The sequence below is a fragment of the Nothobranchius furzeri genome, chromosome 4 (genome assembly GCF_043380555.1).
Source record: "Nothobranchius furzeri strain GRZ-AD chromosome 4, NfurGRZ-RIMD1, whole genome shotgun sequence".
In the NCBI taxonomy this organism is placed as follows: domain Eukaryota; kingdom Metazoa; phylum Chordata; class Actinopteri; order Cyprinodontiformes; family Nothobranchiidae; genus Nothobranchius; species Nothobranchius furzeri.
This window is the reverse complement of record NC_091744.1, coordinates 52,051,322-52,070,336: the sequence shown is the minus strand read 5'-3', so window position 1 is coordinate 52,070,336 and position 19,015 is coordinate 52,051,322. Positions and strand designations below refer to the sequence as shown.

Sequence of the window (19,015 nt, the reverse complement as noted above, 5' to 3'; positions counted from 1 at the left end):
AGGCTGACGAAGTTTGCAGCCGCAAACAAAACGTTGCAGGTAAATAAAACCCTTCTATGTTTTAAAAAGAACTAAAAGATGGAATTGTTGTTTTATCCTTGTTCACAGGCTGGGATCCTAAAGGGAATTTCCATCCTACTTGTGTGGCTGAATGACATCTTCAACCAATTTTGGTACATTTGCCAGAAAGCACAACATCGTGATATGTTTAATATAAGTATTGTGACATCTTTTGGACAACAAGACAATAATGCACATTGACATAATTTCCTTTCTTTTCATAATAGTGCCAGCTCTCGTGTTTCTGTTGGTGAGCGCTTCTGTCACATGTAAAGTTTTCAAATAAAACTTATTTTTTCTGTTAGGACATGTGGGTGGGTGTGCTTCACCATGTCACAGGGAAGCATGAATGGACCCGTGGCAAATGTGACCATGGACCACTTGATGCAACAACCAGTGATAAAGAGCTCATGGTACCATGATCTCCACCACACGAGGCTCTTCAACGAATCATGTTCAACAGACGCTGGTTGAAGGATGTCACCAATCTGACCTTTAGGTATATTAATAACATTTTCATAAGCAAAAAAGCTAAAGTGTCAATATCAAAGCTGACAATTTACATATAGAAATGACAATTGTGGGTGAAAAGGCAATCAAAAGTGTGATTCCTAATAATCTATAAAGTTGTAGCTTTTGTTTTTTTTACAGGTCAACTTCAGAACTGGAGAGTTTCCAGAATTGCATTCTCATGTAATCTATGTATGATCTAATGCTGCTGCTCTCTCTCCATAAAGGCCCCAGCTACGTGAAGCATCAAAAGACAGGAATGACTTCTTTCATGCACACAGATTTATTAGAAATTAAGAAAAAATACTATGTACAAATGCAAATAACAGAACTTTTTTGTACATAAATAAAAATAAATATATTGCACAAACTGTTTGTTTATTTTTGGGTGAAAATGCTGTCTTCAGCGAAAGTTATTTTGAGGTATTGTGCCGTTTTGGAACTACTGTAGTTGTAGATAAACGGTTTGGATTTTTGGGTTAGGGTGCCCTCAGTCAGGAAGACGGTGTCCTGGCGTCTCTTGCCGAAACTCCAGGATATCCAGCATCACCCCTGGAAAACGGGTTACCACTCTCTCGAGAATATTATCTCCTCCTGCCTCAGGTGTTGTAAAGCTGTCTAGAAATTAAAGAGCATATGTTTACATGACTAGATTCATATCTCCAGTGAGTGATGTTTTCGTTTTTGGCATCTCTCTATTATTTTATTTTATTTTATTTTTTTGCACAAATGGCTACAACCAACCTGCATCTCAGCTATACTGGCAGCTCTCAGCTGTGCAAGCTGGTCTCGGCCCTCTTCTCTGAAAGCTGTTTCGCTGCCTACCCCGGCGCCCTGGTCTTCTTGAAGGAGCTCTGGACCTCAACCTGCTGCCCTCACCCCTTGAGCGTGTCCTTCCCCGACCCTCGGAGCGACCTTTTCCTCTCCCCTTTCCTTTAGCCCCTGGTCTCAAACTTTTCCATGACACATCAAAGTCTGTGGCAGGCTCGGGCACACTCCATCTGAACTGTCTTCCATCACTCCTTCCAATGTGAATTCCTGAAAATCAATGACAGTAATGGAAAAATGACTGTATTACCCTGTAGGTCTTGTTGATATTATGATTTTATTTTGATGCATTTTTGAACTAAACATTGATATTTATGTTCTTATTTACATTGTTGTGATGCCTGTCCTGTAATGAAATTGGTTTCACAAATGATGTCAGTGACTTGAAATTGGATGTTCTTACATGATGCATAAACAATAACATTAGCTTGTTAGTAAGCTTAGTGCAAAATAATAACTGTAACTGGTCTAAAAACATCAGAAATCACCTGCAGCCACAAAGCCTTATGCTGATAAAGTAGCATCATGTTACTGTCTTGCTCGCCAGTCACAAAACTGGCTTATGAATATTTCATAGGAAGGAGCACTTGCTTTACATCACAAGTGTCATGGCTAAATTAAAATGCTAATGTTGTCATGGAATTTTACAAATATTAGACTAAAGTAACAATCTTACTTACTTCATCGCTCAACACGGTGCCTTGTTCGAGCCGCGCTCTGGCCGTACATCACTGAAACGTTTTTTTTTCTAGTGAAGAGTTTGTGCGCGCTCTCGTGCTGGGCTGCAGTTACTCACAGCGCCGAGTGCGTCGCTAATGAGTTTCGTTTCTTCATCCTGCCCCATGCTCCTTTAAGTACAGATAGTTCAAAAAGATCAAAAACAGGAGTCTGTTATTGGCTCAATATTCGGCTTTTTATATTCATTCCTATGAGACTTGGTTAAAGTGATTTGTAGTTCCTTGTAACACATGACAGTTTCTGGTAACAGATGACAGGAATCTGCTTTAATAAAGCAATGTACAATGCCACATGACTCTTTTAAACTTTGAATAACATTTCTATATTAAAGCATGTTGATACAGCTGTGTCTAAAATGTTATTAAATGTTGTTGCTAAGCACGTTGCCACGGTAATGCAGAACACAATATCAAGTAAATACAATACTCCTGGGACCAAGCAGGTTTTTTTGATGTATCATATGTGTGGATGCATATTTCCTTTTAGGCAGAAGACGATTGAAAACTCTCAGCCAATCAGAGAGCAGCGAAGGAAGAGGGGGCGGTTCCTGCCTTCTGACTAGTGTTAAAATGTCAGCTATGCTGCTAGTTTTAAGTGTATAGAGCTCAGAAAGATAAGCAACAGCAGCATGTTATAGGCTCAATATTAGGCTTTTCACATTCATTTAAATGAGACTTGTTTGGGGACATACTTATGCACTTTTGTTACCATGGTAACAGATGACCAAAATCTACTTCAATATACTCATGTTCGGTGTGCCATGACCTTTTTAAAATTTAAATAATGTTCGTATGTTAAATTACTTTGATACAGTAGTGTCTAAAATGTATGAAATGTTGTTGCTAAGCTTGTTACCATGTTAACAGATAACGCGTTTAAAATTTAATACAAGATTCCTGAGTCCAAGCCGGTCGATTTGATGTATCATATGTGTGGGTGCTCGATCCTGCTTGGACAGAAAAGGGTTGAACATTCTCAGCCAATCAGAGAGCAGCACTGTTTTCCCGCCTTTCCCCCCAGCTGTTGGAGACATGCAGCTGTACTCATATTAATGAGGGAAGCCTTTAAATATGTCCTTCAGAAGTGAAATTGGACCAGTCAAACTTCTCATCACCATTTGAAAAGTACTGCACCGATTCGAAAAATTCAAAAAGCGTGAGTGGCAGAAGGCTTTGATGGTCATGTGTGTGGAGTCTTGTGTGCTTACCACAAATGTTCTAGAAGATATTAGAAGAACATTTCAGCTGTCTGTTGGCCACAGGTGCCTTTTTTATAAGAGGTTTAAATGGAGGAAAGCTGGTACGGCCCTCTGTCTGACGCGTGTAGCACAAAAACTGCGAAACTTACAGGAAAACCGAAGACATCACTTCGAAGCGGACAAAATAACCTAACGTGTTTGAGAATATCATTAGTGTACTATAAATATGTGGCCGGTGGAAATTTTTGATTCAAGATTTCATGAATCATGCAGTTAACAGAGCTCAGCCTGCTCAGATGCCATGTCAGAGCTCTGAATGTCTCATCACCATTCAACAACTGCTGCACCAATTGGAACTATTCAAAAAGCATGGCTGGCAGAAAGCTTTGGTGGTTATTTGTGTGAAGTTGTGTATGCCTACCATTAATGTTCTAGAAGCTCTGAGGAGAACATTTCAGCTATCTGTCAGCCACAGGAGCCTTTTTTATGAGGTTTAAATGGAGGAAAGCTGGCACAGTCGTCTTTCTGACGCGTGTAGCACAAAAACCGTAAACTTGCAGGAAAACCAGACATCACTTCGAAACTGAAAAAATAGCCTAATGAATTTGAGAAAATCATTAGTGTACTATAAAAGATGTGGTGTAAATTGATGTTTCAAGATTTCATAAATCATGCATTTAACAGTGCTCAGCTGCGCAGATGTCATTTCAGACCTCTGAAACGACCATTCAAAAACTGCAGCCCCAATTGGAAAAATTCAAAAAGCGTGAGTGGCAGAAGGCTTTGGTGGTTGTCTGTGTGAATTTTTGTGTGCGTACTTTGAATTGTCTTGAAGCTATGAAGAGAAAATTTTAGCTGTCTGAAGCCGATCGAAGGAGAAAATCTCAGTTTCTTTTAACATGTTTCAATGTGAGAAAATCTGGGTCTCTCCTTTTTCTGGGGCTTGTAGTGAAAGAACGATAACGCTTACCCCCAAATTCCACTACCTCCGCTCCGACACGAACGCCAGAGCAAAATCGGTCCCGTTGTAGTCAATCAGCGCAATTCCACTACTGCGGCCGTGCTCCGGCAGTGCGGCGCAGTGCGCCGCCCTCTGTTCCGGCGTCCGGCAAAAATAGAATCAATCCTATTTTCGCCGGATGCCGGAGCACCTCCGCAGTAAATGGACAGAAATCACTACTGCCCAACAGGAAAAGGAGCAAGCATAACTTCCGTTTTTCACAATAAATCGATAAACAAAAGGCGTTTTTTGTTTCATATGAACAGGTTTAACAACTTTTAACAACTATCAATGGCGGCTGAACTTTAAATGCACAAAAGTAAGCCATAAATACAGTTTCTACTATCAAAGTAGTCACTAGGGTTGTGAGAGATAAACCGATGCAACCGGATATTCTGTTAACAAGTGAGAGATTTGGGTGCATCGGTAGCAGCCTCCTCAATCGATAGGGAAAAGACCTGAACTCATAGCTGAATCGGTTCTAGAGTCATCGATCGGGTATCGCGAGATTTTGAGTCGTTTGGCTGCATCATACGTAGGCCAGGCGCCAGAATCGCTAAAACATCGCGAGAGCTTAAGCTACCCCGCAAACCCAAAGAAGCAGCTACCCCGCTAAACACGATAGCTGCCAGTGACTAGCTGTTAGCTCAAATGACAACACGAAAAATGGAGGAGGCGGAGACCAACAACATTAGCCTGGGCGAAAGACGTGATAATACACCGAGACAGATTTTCAACGCACCGGGAAAACAAAAATCCAAGGTTTGGACAGTGTTTGGGTTTTATAAGATGGCGGGGAAGCTCGACAGAAGCCATGCTATTTGTAAACTTTGTAGAGCCTTGTTGACCTACTCCGGGAGCACTACAAATCTGGACCAGCATGCAAAGAGAAAACACGGTGAAGAGTACGGTGAGTTTACCGAGCAGAAGCGTGCAGGAACCAGTGGCAAACAGGCAAGGACGGAGAACGCCATTCCTACTTTTTTCCAGCGACTTGGTCAAAACTCAGCACGCGCTAGGGAAATCACGGCATCAATAACACGTTTTATTGCCAAAGGATTATGTCCTTACAATATTGTCGAGTGGGAAGGATTTCAAGATTTGATTCATACATTAGAGCCCAGAAATAAGATACCGTCCCGAAATCATATCACCAACACGTGTATGCCAGCGCTGTATGCCCAGGTTAAGAGCCAAGTTGAAGAAAAACTGGCAAAAGCAGAAAGAGTGGCAATAACTACTGATGCTTGGACGTCATGTGCGACGGAGTCATATGTGACCATCACAGCCCAACACATCGCTCCGGATTGGGAGTTACATGTTTACGTCTTACAGACCCGGGCATTCAAAGGATCCCACACTGGGAAGAATGTAGGTGCTCTGCTGAAACAGGCATGTGTTGACTGGAAGATTCTAGATAAAGAGCCAGCCCTGGTGACTGACAACGCCACAAACATGGTTTTAGCTGGCGTGGAAGCAGAAATGACTCCTCACCTCATGTGCTTTGCACACACTATAAATCTGGCCACACAGAAAGCCTTCAAAGTGGACACAGTAGCAAGGTTGCTGGGAAAGGTGAGAAGAGTGGTTGGCTTTTTTCACCGCAGTGTCAGGGCAGCAGAAATTCTACAAGACAAACAGAAACAACTTGCTTTGCCTACCCACAAACTCATCCAAGACGTGTCCACCCGGTGGAATAGTACCCAGATTATGCTTGAACGGGTACTCGAACAACAGCCTGCCATCTCTGCTGCACTCATGTCCAGGGATCTCAGAAGAGGAGAAGAGCTTAACACTCTGAAGGACAAAGACTTCTGTGATGTTGAAGACATTGTGAAGCTGATGGTGCCAGTCAAACTTGTGACGATCAGCATGTGTGAAGACAAGCGGCCCACACTCTCAGTGATTTCCCCTGTCAGAGAAAAGCTTAAAAAGACATTTGAAGCAGCAGATGAAGACTCGGTAGTAATCAGAGAGATGAAACAAGCATTCAGAGAGGACTTGGAGAAGCGCTACACTGGCCTGGAGGATCTGTTCCACACTGCAGCAGCTCTGGATCCCCGCTTCAAGTCTCTGCCCTTCCTGACGGACCATGATGCTGAGCGGACGTTCGCAAACATAACAGTAAAAGCTACATCCCTGCATAACAAGGTACACCTGGAAACACCTCATCATTTAATTAATTTTGTTAAAATACATAATACTGTATTGTGTATTTTGTGGTTTGTAAATGAGCTTTGTTCTAAACATACACATTACAGTGCATTGTATTAATCTATAATTTGGTATTATTAGATTTATCCTGACTACTGTTAATGTTTGTTTGATTTTGTACACAAGCTGTCTTTTATATTTCATTTTTCTAGGCTTTGGCAACAGGGGATCCAGTCCATGGAGGCCCACTGCAGACCACTCCATGCCAGACTGAACCTGCCCTTGGAGAGCTGGGCATCAGGATTGATGCCCCTCAGACCCAACATGAGCCAGAAGGTTTGTATATTTTATACCGTGATCAATAATGGGTTGACGCTAGTATAAACTCATGCTACAGATCTAAAATATTACCATATTACAAAAACACATAAAATATGAGAATTAGCATGCAAAGACCGGGTTTAATCATATGTTTACAAGAGTAATTCATTCTGAACATCAGATGAATAAAGATATGATTGGGTTATGTCAGCTACAAAGTAAAGCACCACTGAGGCATGGCAAACAAAGTCAGTAACATATGGTAATTGTTTTTTTTTTTTTGTTTTTTTTTTTTTTTAGATGATCTCCCTCCTTTCAAAAAGAAGAAAATATCTGCCTTGGACCAGCTGTTGGGAAAAGACTTTGAAGTGAGGATGGCGGCTACATCTGTGAGAGACAAGGCCAGTGAAGAAGTCAAAAGGTACAGAGAGCGTGCTTCATTGCCTCTGGAAGAAAATCCTCTACAGTGGTGGAAAGAGCAGCAGGACTTGCCACTGCTGTCATCTCTTGCTAAAAGATACCTCTGCATCCCAGCCACTAGTGTGGCCTCTGAACGGGTGTTCAGTACTGCTGGAGATATTGTTTCCACAAAACGCAGCCTACTCAAACATGAGCATGTGGATCAGCTCATTTTCCTGAAGAAAAATCTGCCCTCCAAAAAAAATAAAAACTGAACAGTGATCAGGAGTAAAATGACAGAGAACATTCACAGGCGTTCTGTAAGTGAAGTGAGCTATTTTTCAGTTTCTGATTGGATAGAAATACCTTTATCTGGTCAAAAAGCAGCAGTTTGATTTTAGTTATATTTATTTACTCTAATTTTGTGCATGAAGCACTTGCCACTATTGAGCATTGTAAGAATGATGTTGCTGCTTTGTCGTTCCACTGTGGTTCCCCAGGCTTGAGGCTACATTTTGAGATGAGGCTAATCAGCTAATCATCAGGTTACGGTTTATAGGTGTGTGACTTGTTTACATGAAAATGTTGCACTTTGGTACCTACCTCTAGTGTTCAAAACAAGCTCAGGCTGAAATCTTGCACTTTTTTATAACTAGTCTTGCTACTTTTACCTCTGGACTTCCCATCCAGCAATCCAACCACATATCTCCATGCCTAAAAATAAGAATAGTAACATGTGGTTTTGGTATTCTGTTTTTCTTTTTTTCTTTTTCCTACAAGTGCCATAAAGCCACAATGCTTAAGACATGTTTTTTTTTTACATATTTGAAAATAAATGTGGTACTGTCACTTTAACAGAACTGTGTTATTTTCTTTATAAAATATGTTCAACGAATATAAACTAGAGAATCTAATTGTTTAGTTATTCTTACCGTATCGAATAGTTAAAAATCGAATTGAACCGTTTCGAATCGGTCTGTAATAAAAGGATATCGTTTTTGAATTGAATCGTAACCTGTGCATCTAGATTCATATTGAATCGTTTTTCACAGAGAGATGTGCATCCCTAGTAGTCACACTTTGTTGATCCAAACACTGCTGATCTCTCAACACAAATGATGGGCAGATTAAACAGTTCATGCCGATGCTTCTCCCACACAACGGGTGTTTGGATCTAACTTCCGCGTTTATTGCTCGGACTGTATCGCAAGATCTCGAAAATCCCACGCATGCTTGTTTGCCCACCTCAGGTCTCCGCACCGGAGCGGAGCCGTTGTAGAGCGGGTACCAGTAAAAATTGAGTTCGGAAGCGAGCGGCTGCGGAAGGCGGGGGCGGACCGGAGCGGAGCGGAGGTAGTGGAATTTGGGGGGTTACAGATAAAATGAAACCCATTCTGAAAAGCTGACCAAAAAAAAAAAACCTACTTTTTGGGATAATTTGTTTCGGTAGTCCAAACAGGGTAGTAAAGAGCTGTTCACAGAAGATGTGAAGTTTAAAAGGTAGAGTGCGGAATTTTCAGTTTAGAGTGGTGGGAAGCATTTTTTTAATTTTTGAAAATGCTCAAACAAATGAACCATACGACCACAATGTTTGGAGTACAGTCAAGAAACGAAGGTATATTCATTAGCTGTAAGCCAGTGTGTGTCTCAATTCAATCGAACCTACGGTTCTCTCGGGACAACGCCAGAAATGGAGCAAGGGAGGGTCACTGCTCCTATCTTTCCCCATTATAACTTTTGTGAATTTTTCTGAAAGTTTCAAGTCGTACCTCAACTTCTACCTGTGATTTTAGACAAACCGTAAAAGATATCAAAAAGCCTCTTTAATATGTTAAATAGGAAAGTCTTGTGAGTTTGTCGTCGTCTCGTCTTCCTCCGCTTATCCGGGTCCAGGTCACGGGGGCAGCATCCCAACTAGGGCGCTCCAGACCGTCCTCTCCCCGGCCAACTCCACTAGTTCCTCCGGCAGGACCCCAAGGCGTTCCCGGACCAGATTGGAGATGTTACCTCTCCAACGTGTCCTGGGTCGACCCGGGGCCTCCTGCCGGCAGGACATGCCCGAAACACCTCCCCAGGGAGGCGTCCAGGAGGCATCCTGACCAGATGCCTAAACCACCTCAGCTGACTCCTTTCGATCCGGAGGAGCAGCGGTTCTACTCCGAGTCCCTCCCGAATGTCCAAGCTCCTCACCCTATCTCTAAGGCTGAGCCCGGCCACCCTACGGAGGAAACTCATTTCGGTCTTGTGAGTTTGTTAAACTTTAATGAAGTCTCTAAGTTAAAAGGAACCCAATAGAGTTTTAGGTCAAAAAAGTGATAGGAATTTGCTAAAAATTGACCAATCCCATTCATTTCAATTGGAAATTTTTCACAGAAAAAAGCTTAATAACTCTAAATTTTTAAAGATATCAATGCCAAAAGTAATGGTCAGAAAGAGTTTAACGAGCTGAACGTTTTGATATAAAATTGTTGAAATAGTATAAAATTTGAAGGAGTTAAAAAGGTTCAAAAATTGTATGGAAGCAGCACTGACGTCGTTAGGTCCGTTTTGGGGGGCTTCAGCCCCCCTAAAACAATCACAAGCCCCGCTATCATTTTGGTTTATTTTATGTTTTTCAGTTAACTTTTTTTTATTTGTTCACATCTACATGCTCAACACAATCACGACATGTGTAGTTGGTACATGAGTTTTTTAGTCTGAAACAGAAATAATAATTAACTAGAACTGCAAGCAGTTATGAACGGGTTCCAAGCCACCCACCCGCCCCCGCCCTCAACTTCCCCACTCCTCACGCAGCCCCGCCCCAAAGACACGTTCTCCCGCCGGCATCCCGTCCTATTTTTAGGGTGCACCGACACTGTTTTTCAGCCCTCTTTCTGAGGTGGTCTGCTTCAGGCTGACCAGGGCCAACACTCCCCCTGCTGACAGCATATTCACACCTTCCACTAGAGCAAGCCTCTGATTGGTGGGTAGGATCAACCCACATGGGCTTATGGCATGCTCAATTCATTCTCATTCATTATCATGCTGATTACCTAGAACCTAAAAATGTCTCTGACTGCATTCCTTGCATACCTAAGCAAGGATGTGTGGAATCAACCGGGCCAAGCTGGGGCCATCTGGAGCTCTCCGGGCAGGGTCGACCAGGTACAGATGGGAATGGCTCTAAAAGGTTGAAGGATCGATCCCAACTCTGACCAGAACGTGACATAAGCTCCAGCCTACCCAGTTAACACAACCTGAAACTCTTAGCCTCTTACATGCAAATAATGTTTTTTAGGAAATTTTTCAAATTTGAATATTTAAATGATCATAAACCATGCCCACTTTGATCAATCATTACCGTATTGATACTGTAGTCTTACGACTCTATAATAATGACAACCACTAAGTTTCGTGCAGATCAATTTAGCCAGTTCAGCAGTATAATTTCTTCCTATTTATAGCCCCCCCTATTGTTGAATCTAGCTGAAAATGAAGATATCCACTTGAATTGACCTTAGGTATGGTGGTTATGAATAGATTTGAAAAATGTCAAAATCTTTAGAAGTTATGCTAAAAAAACAGTTTCATTCCCCAAAAATTATTTTAAAAAATCATATAAAAACAAATAAGCAAATTATCCCAAATCCCTTCACATCGTTTGGTCAGCCGCTCCTCCTCTCTTGTCAGGGAAAGTAGTGATGTGATTGTGTTGGACGGCCGGGAGGAGTTAACGAAAGTACGTGTGACTTACTATGCAAATTTCTACTAATTAGCATAAGTTTAAATTATTTTTTCAAATACTCAACTAAATTTGACTGAATCAATGAACATACTGGATGAGACCATTTGTTTTTTTATGAATGTAATGGGGAGAAACATGCCATAAACATTTTTGGGGTACAACAACGCCATCTATTGGACAAAATTCTAATTTTTTTCTGTGATTGTAGAGGTCACTATGACTGATTTGATTTGTAACTTTCTGTACAGAATATATATTTTTCATGAGTAAAAGGGCGAAAACTTTTACAGCCTATTTATAGCCTATAAGCCACGTCCACTTTTTAATCATTTTCGAAATATAGCGTAAGGGTCCAATGATAAACATATCTGCCAAGTTTTGTGGAATTCCATCAAGCCGTTTTGCTGAAATAACCTTTTTGAATCTTTAGTGCCCCCTATTGGTGAATCCAAACAAAATTGCGTAGATAGAGTTTACCACTCATACTTTGTAAGCGTCTAGAGTCTCATCATTTTATCTTGAAAATTGTTGAAGATATAATCAATTAGGACATGTGCTAGCTAGCGCACTGAATTTGACATGGTGTCATTAACCCAATTTTCAATAATTCCGCGTTTTTCTTCATCACAACAACTTCTCTTCCTCCATAGATCATATGTTCAAAGGTTGAAGTTGATTCGACGAAAAATGACGAATAGGTGATTAAAACTAAGTTTTGCGTTTTTTGAGATCTAGCCAAAAATCTAGTTAGGCGGAAATGGGCGTGGCCAATACAAAAAAGATGCAGAATCATCCAAGGATCATGTCCATATAAAGCTTTTTGACTGTAGGGCCTATGGTTTGGGAGCTAGTAGCTCAAACGTATTCACCTCCGCAATAGCGCCACCTAGGTGACTCGGGGTCCAAATTTTCGAACCTGAGTAGCGGTCAGGATTTTCTATCAGACTGCCATATCAGATTTTTCCTGGCAATTTCAGGCTCTTGCCCCCATACAGTATTAGCGGAGAAGAATAATAATGAAAAATCCGTAGAAAAACAAATCCGTAGAAAAACAATAGGGTTCCAATGCCCTTTTGGCTTGGAACCCTAATGAATATAGAACTACACCGTCGCACACAGGAAGTATCAAGAAAGGACTTCCTCCCCTTCCCGCAGCTTTGTTGACAAGTCAGAGGGCGGGGTGAAACAGCAAAACCTATATATCGTTGAGCAAACCCTGCTCAGCGCTCATGTAAGTCACTCAACATCACATTAGGGTAAGACAGCAACAGCAGCACACCGTTAATATTTCAAGGTTATAGTTCAGACTTCAGAGAGAGGAAAATGCTACCGCACCGACATGCTAATGCTAACTCCGCTAGCATGTTTACATGCCGCAAACCATAATGAAAAGCTACATTAATGGCGAGCGTATCCAGACTTCTATATCTGCGATTTATCTGATTTCTAACATCTAAAAGCTACAAACAGCGCTTTTCTCTGTGTTTCACTTTGATGTCTTATTTTGAAAAACACCGGAAATTATTCCGCTGAAGTCACTCTTCCGGGAGACGTCCTGGTGGAAACTTGACGGGGAAGATCTCCGATCTCAAATTGACCGCAAATTACAGACCTAACTTTGATTTATCCCATCTTCGCCTTCGGAGCGAACGTGTGAGTTGTGCTTTTGACTAAATTCTGTCCATTTTGACGCGCCGCCGCGTCTCTAATCTCTTCAGGTCGGAAAGCTACATTTCCGCTCTGGACCTTGCTGGGTGGGCTACCGTGAGCAGCTTATCCTCAGTCCTAACATTAAAACTAAATTCTCCGAACCGAAACTAAATTCTCGGACACTTTTCGTCTCAGTGTGTTGACACTGTGGGCGAGCTATTGTGGAAAATATAAATGTTCTGGATACGCTCGCCATTTTTTTTTTTATCTTTACTAATCACAATTTCTTAGGGGTACATTAACATGAACATGATTACTAACCACTGATTTACATTTTAGTACTGATTTACATTTCTGTTTTTTTATAGTACCTTTGACCAGTTGATTTTAACAGTGAAAAATTATGTTTGTGATTATCAATTCTTTGATTTATCCTGCGGGGCTATAACCAATTTAGCCCCTGTCCTGACACAAGTATTTACAGTGAGGATTCACTGATACCAGTTAGGGTTTCTTTCATTTTTCTGCTTCTCGCATCATTCCTTTTTGCATCTTACACAGTCAGGGCTGCATCCATTTCTTCACTTAATGGGTAATTACACTTAAAACTAACACATAGTACAAAAGGCACTCATAGAGTTAGGTTTTTATTATTTTTATTTCTTTGATGACATGAAATGCACTTTTGTCGTGTCTACATTGAAGTGCCTACACTGTGCTCTCTCTCCTCTGCTGAGCTTGTGAGGATCCTGCGTCCTGGGGGTGGATCCGTGACTCGTCATCTGCATCGACTACTCCTGAGGGTGCTCCGGCTCGTTGGCCTTGGACGACTGTGGTTCCGGCATGGCTGCTGGGACACCTCATTCGTTGGGATTACTGTCACCTGCTCTTCCCTTTTTGTGGATTACGATAAGTACTCTTTCAAAGATCAATTTTTATTTGGAATATTGCCCTGCCTGCGGATACAACAATCGATTTTTAATTGGAATACTACCCTGTTCGTGGATACGTTCAAGATTTGCTCCTGCTTTGCTTTATTGCCCGTGGTGATATGACGTTGCTGTTGCTTCGTTTATGGCTTCCATGGGGACTAATTAATAACCTGCTGACTTGTGTTCTTCCTGAGGAGTAGGCGAGACTGTTCTCCGGCGTGGGGTTCGTACCTCACCACAGATGGCTGTTCCCTTGGGATCGCATCCAGTTCTGTTGTCAAGATTCTTCATAACTTGGGTTTGTTCAACGACCAAGTGGTCTCTTGAAGGACCACATTGACCTTGAAAAGGGGGGATATGTAAGGTTATGAAGTTCATTGTTTTCAACTCCATACAGCTGCCCCCTGGGCACAATAACACCGTGTAGAAAAACCAAGGTCGGGTGTTCCTCAGACTGTTTACATTCCAGGAGAAGAGTCCGAAGGAGAAGAAGAAACTTTACTTAATCAAAGTACTTTATTTGTGATTAAAATTATTAAGCAAAACAGATGTTGATCAACAATAATCAAGTGAATGATCTGGGAAATAAATATGTCATGAATTATGTTTAATGAAACCAGGACTACGGCACAGACATACTGATCCTCATCTCCATAGAAACGCATGACACATTGTTCCAACCAATCAGAGCTTTCGGCTGCCGCAGGAGAATCTGGTGTTGACTTCAAGTGTCCAATCCACTTTACTCCAACTTATCAACAATTCAGAGATATAAAACAAGGCAACGCCATTTTAAGTCAGTTCCATTTTGACTTCAGTTCTATTCAACATCATCCTAAAGAAAAGCACAGCCTGTCCAGATGTGTTTTCTTCTCTAAACTAAGAACTGTGAAACGGGAGATTTTCGTCGTTTAACAACCAGACGACGTCCTTTCAAAATAAGAGCACCTGCTGACGCCGCTGAACGGTACCGGGGTCGACCCTCCAGACGGGCTTTGAAACGTTGTGATCGCTGCACCGACAGCTCCATCGTACATCCGAGGTCGCCAGACCTGGCATTTCCTGATCTACCTGGAAGACCCCCACTGGGTACGTACACGGCAAAATAGCGGCTCATGTCATCACTTTATAAGCCTCGTGATATCTAGTCATAACAAAGACGACCAGATTCGATTACGTCAGCCTAGAGAATCTGAACCAGACACACACACACACACACACACACGCACCAACACAACATCCGAATCCATTCTCATCCATCACAGAGTAGTCCTGGTAGATTGTTTAGAATTTATAATTCAGAAATTAAAGATTCTCAAACGATCCCATCTCTCTCTTTTCTTGTCTCAAAGTCAATACAGAGTGTTTAATTAAACTCCCTGATGATAAAAACAGCCTATTCTTCTGTTTATAAAAAGTGAACTACTAACAGTGTTTTAAAATACAACTTTAGATAGTTACATCACTTTGTTTCCGTTACAATATGGCGAGCCAAGCTTGATATCTGCACAGTTTATTACACTTTGTGCCGACTCTGAGACATTTTGGGATTATTCAGTGTCTGTGTGTTAGAGAAAGAAAAGCGAGCGCTTCCTCATTCGGCTCTCAGAAAGGGGGGGTGCACATTCATCACCCTCCAACGGGAGGCGCTGTTTCATCAAAACACCTTAAGTGCTGACGTGTGCTGGTGGCCAATTTGAGGCCTACATCTAAGGGTAAACATTTCTCCTGTTTTATTGCATTGGAACCGTCTGGTTATTGTTTGTCGCGGTGTTTGTGACACTGTGTGCATCCATTGGTGTAGTCGGAGACAGAAGACTCCTTCGGAAATTTATTCCCATTCGATGAGCGCAGGATTCGCGCTGTTCTTAGTCGGAATTCTCGTTAACACCTGCCGTAGCTTGACTTGCTCGGTAAACGCTGTCAGCCGAGAACAACCGCAGAGCGATACTGCATCCAGATTGCGTACGCTATTGAGACCCTTTCAATCACGGAGCGAGAGGCCCGTTGGTTGATCGAGGCTATTTTGAGACCCTGGTCGCGACAGGGCGTTCGCTAGCATTAGCCGACGAGCTAACTAGCCACTCTCGGTGAGAAGGCTCGGGAACGCGTCCCGCGGAGCTTTCTAGCCGTTCCGACGCAGCGGAACTGCGTCCTTTAATCCGCTAAACCTTCCGGTACGGAGTACTTTAAGGTAACGTTAGCGGCGGTTCTAATACACGCTGCGGTGGTTAGAATCGTGACATTGCTACGGAGATCAAAGCCGGGTGTCGGACGACGCATGCGCGGCCGTCCGCCATCTTAGGTGCCCGACACGTAGCTCGACCAGCCATCTTGGGCAGGTCAAATGACAATGATATTTTTGGCATTATTGAACAATTTTGCCCAAAATATTCATTCACCAGCCAAGCTTCCCTGTAACTAATTCTTTAAAAAAATCTACAGGTAAGGTTTTTTTTCTAAATGAACATCTAATTAGAAGGCAAAATCGAAGGGTAAATTAGTAAGTAAAACAGGAAAAGACTATTTACTATTTTGGAAAATGGACTCAGAGGTCACAATGCAATTACAATCCCAACTTCAGGTGGCGATTCAAAGCGCTTTCCTACCTATGATGACTGAGATGAAGACCATGATGAACATGATTTGCGCTCTTCAGAAAGACGGCGAGGACGTCAAACAATTCATGCGTGATTCTCAGGCGACACGGGCAGCAGCTCCGGGTTTGCCTGAGAAGCCACAAAATGAGACTGAAATGCTGCAGGTTGATGTTTTCACAGGTTCTGATTCACAGGACAACAACAACACCTCAAAGGAAAGCGACAACACCTCTCCGGTCGTTCCATCCGTGGCGATGTTAGGCGACGAGCCCGCAGATGACGACCGCAGTACCACTACTACCACCGCCGTAACTGAGAAAATTTTGCTTGCACCTCTGGTCGTGAGAAAGGGATCTAATAGGCCCGCAGTGGAGGTCACTGTAAATCAGGGACATCGCTGTGTCGCATTATTAGACACAGGAGCGGACATCTCGCTCATCAGCGGAGCTCTTTACAGCAGCATGTGCGAACAAAGGGGGGAGGACATCTCACCCCCCACACTCATTTCGGGCCCAAAGAATTTTGACGAGTTATATGGCGCTCCCTCGCCCGCGGCTGCGACGACTGAGGTCAACATCTCGATAGGAGGCATGTCCTTTAAACACCTCGTGTACATCAGCGAGGAGATGCCGATGCCCATGCTCTTAGGGTTGGACTGTCTCCAACGCCTTGACGCTAGAATCAGCGGTGCGTCCGGACAACTGTTTGCACGTGTGCGGCAGCCAAAGCCGTACAAACCGTGGCCTGACACAGGCGGACGCCCTTCGGTGGCATGTCTTTCGCGGGGGGACGCGATTTCGACCTCACCACCACTCTCGACGCCACCGGGTAGACCCCCGGAACTTCTGTTACAGATTGAGAAGGTCATAGACCAAGCAGATGCTCTCACCAACGATGTCGAGCGAGACCAGCTAAGACAACTTTTGCTAAAGTACCAGGATTTTCTTTCACTTGACTTCTTGGACTGTGGTCTGACCACTATCCATGAAGTCCGGATTCCTACCAGGCCCGATGCACCGCCGTCCTTTGTGCGGCAATACAAGATTCCCCTGGCGTCCATAGAACCGGTCCAGGAAATCATTGACAGCCTCTTGGCTAACGGGGTCATTCGACCCTGCAACAGCACCTACTCGGCTCCGTTGTGGCCGGTACTGAAGCCTAAGGGTAAGTGGCGACTTACCATTGACTACCGGCAACTCAACAAACAGGTCCCCTTGTCTAGGTGGCCTATGGCACGCCTGGAGCAGGAGCTTCCAAAAGTGAAAGATGCTAAGTACTTTTCCACCCTTGACATTGCGTCTGGATTCTGGACGATTCCCGTCCACGAATCGGACCAACACAAACTTGCTTTCTCCTTTGACGACGCCTTCGCGTCAGTCCCGCCAGCCAGGCCCCCTCAGACTCTTCTAACCCATCACTTCTACGACCAGAACCTGCGAACTCACCTGCTTGCAGCGTTCTCGTTCGCACAGGCGTCTCTGGAAAAGTCAGCTGAAGGCCGAAAAACTTATTACGATAAGAAAGCCTCACATTCCGAACTCGATGTAGGTGACCAGGCCTGGTACTACATTTTCGCTCCCAAAACGGGTAACAACAATGCGACCTCGGGGAAGCTGGCTAAGAAACTTTTGCCCAGATGGTCGGGTCCATACCTGATTACAGATAAGATCTCTCCGGTCGTGTATCAGATCAAGATCGCCGACAAAAACAAGGCGCCCATCTACAAATGGGTACACAGGTACCATATCAAACTGCACAAGGGTCCCACAGATTTGGCCGATACCAACAACAACAATCCACCGACTTCCAAAGGGGGGTGATAAATACGTCCCGTTGGTGCCACAGATTTCTATCTCTGATTACACAAATTTGTTTGTTTGTGAGTGTACATGGTTGTCTTTCCTGTTATACGTCACGTGCAGACTTAAGGTGTGTTGAGACGGACATGCTGTGGGCTCCTGGAGTCAGTTAACAGTGAGTGGGTTAGGTCACATAGTACTGTTGTCAAAATTTTTTTTTTTTATCTTTACTAATCACAATTCCTTAGGGGTACATTAACATGAACATGATTACTAACCACTGATTTACATTTTAGTACTGATTTACATTTCTGTTTTTTTATAGTACCTTTGACCAGTTGATTTTAACAGTGAAAAATTATGTTTGTGATTATCAATTCTTTGATTTATCCTGCGGGGCTATAACCAATTTAGCCCCTGTCCTGACACAAGTATTTACAGTGAGGATTCACTGATACCAGTTAGGGTTTCTTTCATTTTTCTGCTTCTCGCATCATTCCTTTTTGCATCTTACACAGTCAGGGCTGCATCCACTTCTTCACTTAATGGGTAATTACACTTAAAACTGACACATAGTACAAAAGGCACTCATAGAGTTAGGTTTTTATTATTTTTATTTCTTTGATAACATGAAATGCACTTTTGTCGTGTCTACATTGAAGTGCCTACACTGTGCTCTCTCTCCTCTGCTGAGCTTGTGAGGATCCTGCGTCCTGGGGGTGGATCCGTGACTCGTCATCTGCATCGACTACTCCTGAGGGTGCTCCGGCTCGTTGGCCTTGGACGACTGTGGTTCCGGCATGGCTGCTGGGACACCTCATTCGTTGGGATTACTGTCACCTGCTCTTCCCTTTTTGTGGATTACGATAAGTACTCTTTCAAAGTTCAATTTTTATTTGGAATATTGCCCTGCCTGCGGATACAACAATCGATTTTTAATTGGAATACTACCCTGTTCGTGGATACGTTCAAGATTTGCTCCTGCTTTGCTTTATTGCCCGTGGGGATATGACGTTGCTGTTGCTTCGTTTATGGCTTCCATGGGGAATAATTAATAACCTGCTGACTTGTGTTCTTCCTGAGGAGTAGGCGAGACTGT

The 19,015-nt window shown here is 43.0% G+C and overlaps 1 protein-coding gene and 1 long non-coding RNA gene across 2 annotated transcripts; both read left to right on the top strand.

Moving 5' to 3' along the window:
• Positions 1–272: 272 nt before the first annotated feature.
• Positions 273–1,770, top strand: LOC139069707 (uncharacterized). The gene is made up of 2 exons (XR_011520404.1): positions 273–559; positions 798–1,770. It is a non-coding gene; the product is annotated as an uncharacterized lncRNA (long non-coding RNA).
• Positions 1,771–4,824: 3,054 nt separating this feature from the next.
• On the top strand, positions 4,825–7,615 carry LOC107379526 (E3 SUMO-protein ligase ZBED1-like). Its single transcript, XM_015950319.3, has 3 exons — positions 4,825–6,485; positions 6,701–6,824; positions 7,110–7,615. The coding sequence occupies exons 1-3, from the start codon at positions 4,986–4,988 to the stop codon at positions 7,481–7,483; spliced, it is 1,998 nt and encodes a 665-aa protein (XP_015805805.2). The 5' UTR covers positions 4,825–4,985; the 3' UTR covers positions 7,484–7,615.
• Positions 7,616–19,015: the final 11,400 nt, after the last annotated feature.

Coding starts and splice junctions, on each gene's coding strand:
- LOC107379526 (XM_015950319.3), top strand. CDS start 4,986: ATGACAACACGAAAAATGGAGGAGGCGGAGACCAACAACATTAGCCTG. Junction 6,486..6,700: donor CTACATCCCTGCATAACAAG/GTACACCTGGAA, acceptor TCATTTTTCTAG/GCTTTGGCAACAGGGGATCC. Junction 6,825..7,109: donor GACCCAACATGAGCCAGAAG/GTTTGTATATTT, acceptor TTTTTTTTTTAG/ATGATCTCCCTCCTTTCAAA.